Source organism: Marmota marmota, unplaced genomic scaffold (genome assembly GCF_001458135.2).
Source record: "Marmota marmota marmota unplaced genomic scaffold, marMar, whole genome shotgun sequence".
In the NCBI taxonomy this organism is placed as follows: Eukaryota; Metazoa; Chordata; class Mammalia; order Rodentia; family Sciuridae; genus Marmota; species Marmota marmota.
The window spans coordinates 45,658,218-45,670,514 of record NW_025999990.1 but is presented as its reverse complement, the minus strand read 5'-3'; the positions used below and the strand labels follow the sequence as shown (position 1 = coordinate 45,670,514).

The 12,297-nt window shown below is 34.3% G+C and overlaps 1 protein-coding gene across 7 annotated transcripts in view; it reads left to right on the top strand.

Annotated features, from left to right (window-relative positions):
- The window catches only part of Mettl4 (methyltransferase 4, N6-adenosine), a 29,013-nt gene extending 18,586 nt beyond the window's left edge, over positions 1-10,427 (top strand). For 5 of the 7 annotated variants that reach the window (XM_015482511.2, XM_048806483.1, XM_048806484.1 and 2 more), the window contains 3 exons: positions 4,231-4,337; positions 4,833-4,924; positions 10,249-10,427. In XM_015482511.2, the coding sequence (XP_015337997.1) occupies positions 4,231-4,337; positions 4,833-4,924; positions 10,249-10,394 (345 nt within the window). In that variant the 3' untranslated portion in view covers positions 10,395-10,427. Of the gene's footprint in view, positions 1-4,230; positions 4,338-4,832; positions 4,925-9,863; positions 9,905-10,248 lie in introns of all 7 variants that reach the window. The other 2 variants (XM_048806487.1, XM_048806488.1) reach the window with 2 other exon arrangements.
- Positions 10,428-12,297: the final 1,870 nt, after the last annotated feature.

Here is a 12,297-nt window from a genome sequence, read left to right as displayed (position 1 = left end):
CCCCCCCCCCCCATTTACCCATCAAAGTTCCTCCATTCTCCCCATTCCCTCCCCCAGTATGAACCATCACCCACTTATCAGAGAGAACATTTGGCCTTTGGTTTTTTGGAATTGGCTTGCTTCGCTTAGCATGATATTCTCCAACTCCATCCATTTACCTGCAAATGCCATAATTGCATTCTCTTTTTAATGCTGAGTAATATTCCATTGTGTATATATAATATAGTTTCTTTACCCATTCATCTATTGAAGGGCAATTTTTGTTTCCACAATTTGGCTATTGCAAATTGAGCTGCTATAAATATTGATGTGGCTGCATTACTATAATATGCTAATTTTAAGTCCTTTGGGTATAGATTGAGGAGTGGGATAGCTGGGTCAAATGGTTGTTCCATTCCCAGTATTCCAAGGATTCTCTATACAGCTTTCCATGTTAGTTGAACCAATTTGCACTCCCACCAGCAATGTATGAGTGTGACTCTTCCTCCACAGCTTCGCCAACATTTATTGTTATTTGTACTCTGTATAACTGCCCTTCTGACTGGTGTGAGATGCAATCTTAGAGTAGTTTTGATTTGAATTTCTCTAATTACTAGAGATGTTGAACGTTTTCTAATACATTTGTTGATCAATTGTTCTTCTGAGAAGTGTTTGTTGAGTTCCTTGAACCATTTATTGATTGGGTTATTTTTATTATTTATTTATTTATTTGTGTGTGTGTGTGTGTGTGTGTTTAGATTTTTTAGATCTTTATATATCCTGGAAATTAGAGCTCTATCTGATGTGTGTGTGGCAAAAATGTACTCTCAAATTGTAGGCTGTCTTGTCACCTCATTGATTGTTTCTTTTGCTGAGAAGATGATTTTTAGTTTGAATCCATCCTATTTATTTATAAGAGTTTGTCTCTGTGTCTTCTATTTTGTTCTATTGGTCTGTGTGTCTATTTTGTTGCCAATACTATGCCATTTTTGTTACTCTAGCTTTGTAGTTTAGTTTAAGGTCTGATATTGTGATGCCACCTGCTTGACTCTTCTTACTAAGAATTGCTTTGGCTACTGTAGGTCTCTTATTTTTCCAAATGAATTTCCTGACTGCTTTTTCTATTTCTATAAGGAATGGCATTGGGGTTTTAATTGAAATTGCATTGAATCTGTGTAGTGCTTTGGGTAGTATGGCCATTCTGACAATATTAATTTTGTCTATCTAAGAGCATGCTCTTTTTTTCTCTAGTGTTATATAGTTTTCATTCTAGAGGTCTTTCACCTCTTTTGTTATATTGATTCCTAAGTATTTTATTATTTTGAATGGGGTAGTTTTCCTAATTTCTCTTTCAGAGGATTCATCACTGATGAATAGAAATGCCTTTGAAACTCTAGCCAGAGCAATTAGACAGAAGAAATCAAAGTGATATGAATAGGAAAAGAAGAACTCAAACTATCATTATTTTCTGATGACATGATTCTATACTTAGAAGATCCAAAAAACTTCACCAGAAAACTTCTAGAATTAATAAATGAATTCAGTGAAGTAGCAGTATATAAAATCAATAGCCGTAAATCAAATGCATTTCTGTATTTGTTTATGTAGCTCTCTGTCAAAATGATCTTTTGCTGCCTGTATTTGCTCTCTTATATCATCCTTTAATTTGCAGGACACTTTGTAATGTATATCCTGAACTTCTTCTCTGTCATTTCTTCTGCTCTGCTTGCCATGGATTCTAATAATGTGGTATCTTGGTTTGTTTGGGGCACTTTCTTCCCTTGTCTTTTCATATTGCTTGTGTGTCTTCCCTTCTAGCACTGTAGATGCGAGGCGTTACTGTTTTTACTCTAGAGGCTTATAGTGCCCCTGTAGGGATCCAGTACCTCTCCTTTGAGGTGAAGGACAATGTTAACAGGTCCCAATGTAAATAATATATACCCTAAAAACAAATGTTTGCTATTAAGACGTTTACAGTTTGGTCACAATGTACAAAAATAGTGAATTCAAATATTATCTACAATATACTCAGTAGGTTTGTAAGCAGGTTTACAGATTCTGATGGTGGACAAAGAAGAGGAATAGGATGATGTGCTGGGGAGGTAGGAGGTGAGGATATAGAATTATTATATCTTAGGAAGTGTGAACGAAAAATCTAAAGAGGAAGATTAGTAGTAGGAGAAGGGAGAGGAGGTAATTTTGGGTAGATAAGTAAGTGGGAAGACAGTTGAGTACATAAAACAAACATACATATATATTAAGAAAAATAAAAAATATTAAAATAGTAGGAATTGGTGGGAAAAAAGAAAAAAGAAAAAAAAATACAACACAACTGTAACTTCAGATGTCCCAGTCCTCAAAATCCTAATTCATGTAAAGTACTTGTTTTCACATATGTTGGATATGTGAGGGTAGGAGAATAGAGAGGGAGAGGAAAGAAAAAAAAATCTTGAAGGAAGAAACAGAGATTGTTTTGGTTGGAGATCAGTATCTTTCCTGCCTCCCTTCTCATCCAATAGGTGAGGTCGTCTGTTGTTAGCTGGTATCTTCACCTTCAGGATGGTAAAGGTAACCAGGGTGTCACTGCTAGGTGGGGTAGTGGCTGCTGGGAGAGGGGAGGGTTAGAAACTGGGTACCTGGCCAGCTGGAGTTCCGAACTGGGAGTTGCCTCCACTGAAGATGGTGATGAAGGTGACCCATGATGGAGGCGCCTGCTTTAAACGAGCTGGGCGATGGCGTTGGATGATGAGTTTAGAGACAAGCTCTGTGGTGTGCAGTGTGTGGCTGTCAGCTGATTTCAGAGCCTGTGTGACATTCCGGGTGCAGGCAGGCTACTGCGCTGTAGGGGACTATGTCTGATGCTGCAGAGTCCCAAGATGGCGGCGACAGGGGGAGCCCCATGTTGGTAGATGGGGGTCCACACCTGCCGGGTGTCCTATATGGGATCGGTGTCCGTGATTTCTGATCTGGTGGGTGGCCGAAAGTTCTTTGCGGGTGCTGCGCCACTGATGGTCTTGCTCAGGTACTTGGTAGTATGGCATGGGCAAGTAGTTGGGAGACTTACTCTGTTGCTGAGGCCTGGAGCCCTGCACAGGCATGGTGATTCCTGCATGGGGGCAGGGATATTGCTTGCAGAGAAGCAATATTCTCACTACTTGAGTCCCAGGTCATGGAGCAACATAGACTGCTGCCTCCCTCTGGCCTGCCATCTTGGACCCCCCACTAATAGTTTTGTTATGGCCAGAGACTGGGGTCAAAGTCAGAAAGAGGTCATTTTCTGAACTTGAACTCAGTAAAATGTTAATATATAAAACCGAAGACTATTCATTGCTATTAACATTCAACTGAATACTAAGAAATAGTATGATATGACTAGAGTTGAAAACAAAAACAATATATTGTAGGAAACATTTATTAAATAATTACACATTCGTTGTAACAAAGTATAAAGGCTATCTGAAGAATAAGAATTTTAATGCATGAGAGGTGAAGTGTCTGATTGGTCCTAGAGAAAACATAAAAGGACTTTCTGATTACTGCTGTGGTTGTTCAGATAAAGTGGTTGCTCAGTATAAAGAGTTTCATAGGTAATATATATAAATACTCTGACAGTGAAAATACGTATCTTCATTATAAATTAAGAGATGGATTTGTTATTATAAATTATATTTTTAGCTTGATTGGTTTAAATGAATTTTGAGAGTCTGGTCATCCCAGGATGAAATGATAATTGAATTTCTGAACTTGTAATGCTAGAGGCCAGTCTCTGTACTGGGTATTGTTTGTCTCATCAACTACCCAGCTTCTTTCCTTATCAATTTTAGTTTTCACAGTATTTAATGACACTGTGCTGGTATAGTGGTATATACCTGTAATTCCAGCTATTCAGGAATCTGAGACAGGAAGATTGGAAGTTCAGGGTCAGCCTGGGCCATTTAGCAAGATCCTTTCTCAAAATAAAATAAAAAGGACTGGGAATGTAGTTCAGCAGTAGAGTGTCCTGCTGCATTTAATCCTCAGAACAAAACCAAAACAATGTTATATAAATGAATTTTTAAAAATCCCTTGTAGTCTTCAGTTTGGTAGCCATTACCACATGTGGCTCTTTAGCACTTGAAATGTGGCTACCTCGGTGAAATGTAAAATATGCATCAGACTTTAAATACCTAATATGAAAGAAAGAATGTAGCATATCTCAGCCTATAGTGATGATAAAAAATAATTCCTTTTTTGTTGACTCCTTTCTACCAGATCACCAGTTCAGGAGAGTTTGTGTTCCCTTTAGATTCTCCACACAAAAAGCCTTATGAAGGTCTTATACTGGGAAGAATTGGAGAACAAACTGCTTTACCATTAAGGTAAGAAAGGTGATGTATCAAAATTGTATACATGTGGGGTTGGGATATAGTTCAATTGGTAGAGTGCTTGCCTTGCATACATAAGGCCATGGGTTCAATCCCCAGCACCACCAAAAAAAGAGAAAAAATTGTATACGTGTATTTTTAGGGTTGTAAGAATTAGTAACACAATGATCTTTGATTTTTCTTAATTTTTATTATTTTTGAAAATCTAGAAATCACCTAGAGCAGAAAAGTATGAATTGTATGGCACATGAAATTTTATATTACCTTTTGTTTTATCTAGTGTGTAATTGATTATAAAAAATAGAAAATGAAATTTTAGGAAATATCTCAATTCTTAAATTATTGATTTCCTTCATTGATTCTATTCTAAAATTTGTTTTAAAATCAGATACTATTTTAAAGGGGAAAAAAGAATCAATGCAACTGTGATATAGAATTTTAAAAATGTTCCTTAAAATATAGTTAACTATCTTGTTCTATTTTAATTAGGAATACAGATACAAAAGTTCTCCCCATTCCAGATCACAAATTAATTGTCAGCGTGCCCTGTATTCTTCATTCTCATAAGCCACCTCTTGCTGGTATGTTTTTATAAAATTGAATTGTGATGATTTTTGAAAAAAAAAACTGAAAAAGGGATTGAACTGAGTAGTTGAATGATTTGGTTTAGAAATTAAATCAGGTAAGTATTGTTGTAATATTCTAAAAATTTATAGCAGAATTTATGCAGTAGAGAATAGATTAGACTTACTTACTACCTTGGCTTTTCCTGTTGTACCATTTTTTTTTTAATCTTTATTTTATTTTTATGTGGTGCTGAGGATCGAACCCAGTGCCTCACACATGGTAGGTGAGCGCTCACCTCTGAGCCATGACCCCCCAAACACCCAGTTTTACCATTTTTCATGTTCCCCTTACTATTGGTTGCTCCCCCATCATTGGCCTTGACAGAATGAAGGCTTGAGAAGGCATCTGAGGATGTAGTTCATCTGGGGACTTTTATTTTACCACCAGGTTTTAGTATAGGATGCTGGTTTCAGAATACTCAAATCTCTTGCTTGTTCTAAAACCAGGAACTTGGAATAGTGGTAGTAAGAATGATGGTTAGGGGCTGGTGTTGTGGCTCAGTGACAGAGTGCTTGCCTCTCATATGTGAGGCACTGGGTTTGATCCTCAGCACCACATAAAAATAAATAAACAAAATAAAGATATTGTGCCCATATATAACTAAGAAAATATTTAAAAAAAGAATGATGGTTAGAATTCCCTTGATATTTGGTAGAGACTCTCAGTTTTATGTTTTTAAAGAGGACATGTTGCTTTTCTGAAACATTGGAAAGGTCATTGCTGCAGCCTGAAGTTCTCTCTAGTCTTAATGCTTTAGTGTTGGGTCCATCATTCAGTAAATCCTAGCAGCTAGGACTAGTGAAAAGTATTGGCTTTGGACATGGCTTAATCCTGGCTGTGATACTTGGGAAAGTTACTTGAATCCTCTACCTTATGGTCCTCATTTAAAGAGAGAGTGATGAGCCAGGTGCTGTGGGGCACACCTGTAATCCCAGTGGTTTGGGAGGCTGAGGCAGGAGGATAGTGAGTTCAAAGCCAGCCTCATCAGCTTAGTGAGTCCCTAAGCAAGTTAGCGAGACCCTATCTCAAAATAAAATATAAAAAGGACTGGGGATGTGGCTCAGTGGTTAAGTGCCCCTGGGTTCAATCCTTGGTACCAAAAAAAGAGGAGTGGGGGAGACAGACGGAGAAGCAAGGAGAGACAGACAGATACAAAGAAACAAAGAAATGATATTTATTATTTCAGAGCTGTAAGGATTGGTTATAATATATTTAAAATTCTGTAGCACATAGTTCAGTAAATGCTAAATTTGTTGGGTGAGAGTTTAAAAATTTAGGCATGTAAATCCTTGAGAGATTCTGAATTTGATAATCAAAATTGGGAACACATTTATTTGATGATTTCTGCTTAAAACCAAAACCAAAATCAAACCAAGCCAAAACAAAAAATACCTAAAACTGTATACAAACTGCCACTCAGGAAAACTATAGGCAACTTATTTTTTGCAGAATTATGGAGTAGTTCCTAAGTTAGGAAACGTAAGAAAGTGAACACAAATTCTCAGGAGAATTATTTTGAAAGCACTCAGGGTTTCTGTTAACTTAAATTACTTCCATAAAGAATCTTTATTGCATTCCTTAACTGGAGAAATATTCAGATGTTTATGTCATGATCTGTTCTTTGACTTGGAGGATTTCTCAGTGAATCATCACCTTCAAACTTTGGACTGTATGAATTCTGCATTAAATTTATGATTCAAGTGAAAAGTGAGATTGTACTGTTCTTTGAGAAAAAAATACCTTTGACATTAGTTATACAAGATGGAGGAAATCTAATATGTATCATTCTTATTTGAATTTCTTGATCATTTGGTAAATACCAAACTTTATTTGGTGTTTATTTTAGGGCTTATATCTTATTTAAAAAAAAAAATCCCCAAACTAAGAACCCAGATCTTTCATTATCAAATTATAGTTAAACTTTTATAAGTTTTTAAAAAGTAGAATAAAGTTATATTTAAATATCATTCTTAAGAGAAAAGATTTAAAAATAGTGAAAAATTAGTACTGAAGCATTTTATTGTAGCCTTTTATCTATGAAATGAAATTCTTCCATACTCCCAGTAGAGAGCAGCAGAAACATATTTTTTGGATTGAGAACATTTAAAAACAAAAATATTTTTTGGGAAAAAAATCTAAGTGACTCACTTGTATATTGGTTAAGTAGTGACAGACAAGGAATATTTGTAATACTTTATTTTTTAGTTCATGCTATTATATACATTTTAGTTACAGATTTGTAAATTAAAGCCATCAGAAAGCAACTTTCAGATTTCTGAGCATATTGTTACTATTTAATTCTGAAGTAATAATTCTGGGGATTTGCATAATACATGTTTTATATATAATGCTTAGAACTTTTACCTAAGCATTCTTAAACCTTTCTGTGCACATTCATAAAATGAAATGTTTCCTCTTTTGCTTCTTAGAAACACCAAGTTTTTGTGAAAAATTTTTTAATTTGTTATTTCTGTTGTAAAATATACCAAAAAAGAGGAAGTCCCACATTGGCAGCATATTCCATTTCAAATAATATATTTATGAAATCTCCTGTTGAAAGATCAACCAATAATAGATGTGGCTTATAACCTACATTACAAATGTATATTCTTTTTTTAAAAAAATATTTATTTATTTATTTTTCGGTGGACACAACATCTTTGTTTTGTATGTGGTGCTGAGGATCGAACCCGGGCCGCACGCATGCCAGGCGAGCGCGCTACCACTTGAGCCACATCCCCAGCCCACAAATGTATATTCTTAAATTGAAGGATTTAAGGTAGGAAAATTATGAAATAAATGTATTTGAGTTACAATTTTGATTTTCATATTTTATATCAGAGAAATTTCCACTTCTTTTTCTGTGTCATGTGCTAATAGTGTCTATCTGAAGAGTGAAACATAGCTGATGAGATTGTATGCACTGATGTTTGGGCCATTTCTTCTCTTCTACCTCATCCTTCTAGAGCAAAAGAGTGATGCTTGGCTATGCATTGTTTGCTTCCTTTCCATTGGTTGGAAGTATGTTTTAACATTTATAAATGTTATGTAATTGTCTATGTATGTCATACTCCTGGTGAAATTGATTTTTTTAAACATTTTTTTTTAGTTGTAGATGGACCTTTATTTTATTTATATGTGGTGCTGAGGATTAAACACAGTGCCTCACATGTACGAGGGCAGTGCTCCACCTCTGAGCCACAACCCCAGCCCCCGAAATTGATTTTTACTTGCATTTATTTTTAAATTGATATTTAAAGTTAGTAGGAATAATATATTTCCATTAATTAGCCTTTCTTTTGCCTTGTTTTGAAATAAAACAAATGTGATTAACAGTAAAACCTCTGATTTTCTATTTTTTTATTTTTTCCCCCAACTAGAAAGAACAATACATGTAAAAATGTATTATATTGAGAAATGATGGTAATAAATGGTTTAGGTTGTATTTTTCCACTTGAAGTACATAGCCATCTTTTTCTGTTAGATTATTAACTTATAAAACATGGGTATTCTTCTTCCTTTGTACTCATTATAATGGGTGCTCAGAATAGTGAACACTTTTGACTGATTGACTTCAGTTTAAAGTTCCAAAATAGGGATACTAACATCTTTGTACCAAAAAACTGAACAATGTAAGCAAAAACAGAATCTTGTTTCATTGTACCTTAGGCCACATTAAATATAAATTGAAGCTGGTAAGACATTAAATTTATGGGTGAGGAAATGAAAAAACGATTTAGGATTATTGTCCTTTAAGACTTGGGAAATCATTCTCTTTCAAGTTTCAAAGCATTTAATTATATGAATGTGAAAGTACTAGAAGTCTTTGTGTCAGCATCTTCTAGAAGCTATCACGGCCCAAATTTGAGTTCAATTGAATTATAGACAATGAAAATTTTTAATTCCTTCTTGATTTTTGATAAACAGAACCAGTACTCTTAGGCAAATAAGCAAGTATTTTGGTCTGAGAGCAATTGAAGAACTTTATGAAACTTAAAGTGTTGATATATTGTCTTTTAAATCTTACCTATATCAATTATTCCTGGGCCTTATCTTTCCTAGAGGGAATTTGATAGGTTTCTTCTAAGCACAACTTTACAAAGCAGTTATGAAATATGTTTTTTACTTGTTTAAATATGTTCCTTTTCTGAATTATTATTTTTATACTCAATTCCGGTTAGGTAGGTAGACTAGCTAACTGGCAACATGATTAAAATTAAATTGGTTTAAATAACTGTCTTCCAACTGAGCATGTGTTAATAAAAAAACCTTCTGTGGTATTCTTTTCTTTCATTTAGTGTAGATCACAGCTGTTTAACGAATGTATATATGAGGTACCTTTCCCCAACAAAATAGGATTTTTAATGTAGTAATTAATGTGGTATAGAACTTTTAATGTAGTATATTAATATGTATTAAATAGGGAATACTTAACTGTGGAAATAATATGGTGAAATTTTGGTAAAGAATGATCTATAGCTGGGCATGGTGGCGCACACCTGTAATCCTAGCAATTTGGGAGGCTTGAGACAGGAGAATCGAAAGTTCAAAGCCAGACTCAGCAACTGTGAGGTGCTAAGCAACTCAGGGAGACCCTGTCTTTAAATAAAATACAAAATAGGGCTGGAGATGTGGCTAAGTAGTGGAGTACCCCCGAGTTCAATCCCTGGGACAGGAAAAAAAAAAAAAAAAGAATGATCTATAATTTGAACACGAGGGAATGCTTTTAGTACTACCAAGTTATAGCTATAGGGGGCTATAGTTATTTATTTGTTGTGAATGTGTCATTTTGTATCCAACTCTTCATTTACTATTTCACTGAAGTATATGCTACAAAGAGACTTTTATTTTATCTTTATTTTTAAAGTTGGTTGTCTCTTATTGTTTTTGTAGACCTCTTTTTCATGCATGGATTACATTTATTGAAAAATAAAGTAAGTTCTCAAAGGATATGTCAGCAGTGTCGGAAAACTGAAAAGTCACCTACGTGGGTGTTAAGATCCTCATTTCTGATCTCTAAATGAAAACCAGTAAATCAGGACTACTGAAAGTTCTGTTGGTATTGTTCCCAGTCTCAAGGACGCTTATTTCAAATGATTTTTTGATTATAAATAGTAAGGCCTGTGATGAAATCTTGACATTAATTTGCTTTTATTTTTTTTAAATGAAATATCCCTTCCTCTCTTACTGGCTAAAAGGAAATTGATTTTTTCCTCAATAGTAATTTTTGTGTTTTCTCTCTCTCTCTCTTTTTTTTTTTTTTTTTTTTTTTGGACAGAGGTTCTAAAAGACTACATCAAGCCAGATGGGAAGTGTTTGGAAATGTTTGCTCGAAATTTACAGCCAGGTTGGACTAGTTGGGGAAATGAAGTTCTCAAATTTCAACATGTGGATTATTTTGTTGCTCTTAAGTCTGGGTGCTGACTCTGACCTTAATTAAAATAGAGCTTTTCCTCAGTGTTTCCTCTCTTCATTCAAACTCATTCATTTCTTTTACTACCAACAAGTATGCTTAGACATGTAAGTAAGATTTGGGCTTCTAGTAAGTGACCAAAATGACTGTCCTTCATGTAATTTTAAGGTGAATTTTATTTTCCTTATTATTACATTCCATATTATTTCACACACTCTGCAATTAAAGAAGTAAGATGTTAGACTGAAGACAAGAGGTGTGTTATTGAATAACTTAAGAAAGCATATACTGTGGGCCACATATGCTTATTTGAATGTGATTGATTTGCCCTATATGATGTTATAAAAATAATGGATCCCTCATTCTAAAAAATTAGAAATTTTACATTGAAGTCGACATTTCTGCTTCTCTTTAATCATCAGAAGCTCTGGGTACGCTAAGGCCTGTGCTCTTTCCTGACATCAACCTGCAGGTCCTGTGCTGCTTACCTATTTACCTGGCCCCTGTCTGACTTGAATTTGTAGCCTCAGGTATAGTCTTACATCTGGGGAAAGCATCCAGTCACTGCCAACTAGTGCATCAGTGGATTGAGTTTATGCAGTGGTTTTGGAAGGTTTTAAATTTAACTCAGGGTTGCTTCTCAAGCACTGCTTAGCTTTGCTTGTTTTTTTAAGAAGAATATTAAAAGATATTTCTCATAAAAATGTCAAAAAATAAACACTTTGATTGTGAAAAATGCACTTATATTATTTACAGATTTTCTACAAATAAATATTTCTCTACTGAGTAAAAAAAATTTTTTTTTTTTTTTTGTTGTTGTTTATTTTCATGGTGCTGGAGATCAAACCCAGGGTCCTGTTTGTGTGAGGCAAATGCTCTACATAGATCAGTGGTAGAGTACTTTCCTGGCCCCTACTGAATGAAATATTTTGACCAAAATGGTTCATTGAAAAGCATGCTGATTGATTATGTATTACCTTTTAAAAAATTGAGATATAGTTTTTATGTAATAAAATTTCCCAGTTTCTAGTATAACTTTAAGTGAGTTTTGAAAACATGCTGTTGTCTGCCTACCACCATGATGTTCTTATGGTACATTGGTACATTCCCTTCACCCCAAACTCTAGTGTCTCTTTACAGTCAATCTCTTCCTCATAGAAAACAGTGATTTGCTGTCATTTAGTTTTACTTTTTAAAAATTTAATTTAAATGGAATCATACAGTGTATTATGTCTGTCATAGCATTTTTAGAGAAGAATATCTACTCTCTACAAATTGCACATATTTATCTACTAAGTAAAATGTTACACTGAAATGACTTTTTGACAAGCTTGTCAGTTTATCAATTTTTTCAAATAAAAATTTGTTGTTTTTAAAGTTTGTTCATTTTTTAAGTATAAGGATGGGACCAGGGGCATAACCTTTTGTTTATGGAAGTGTTTTAACTTGTTATTTAAAAGAAAAAACGTTAAATATAAACCAAATTTCTCATAATCTCATATACAAAATTATTTTCAGCTTATGTTATTTATAGATTTCACAAAGTTGGTGGAAACACTTTATCTTTATCAAGTTTTTGGACTTTAATTATTTTTTAAATGTTATTACTTTTTATACATTTATTTATTTATTTTTATGTAGTGCTGAGGATTGAACCCAGTGCCTCACACATGCTAGGCAAGTGCTCTATCACTGAGCTATAACCGCAGCCCCTAGACTTTAATTTTTGCATCGTGAGTACTAATACTGAAAGAAAAAAAGAATTTTTATTCAATGATTCTAGTATTCAAGTGGCAAGTGTTCCAATCTTAGCTCTATTCCTAGGTTGTACAATCTTTGTAACACCTTTTTAATTATTAGTCTCTTATTGAACAAAGGATGATTCTACAAAGTTTAACATTTACCTCTGAGAAC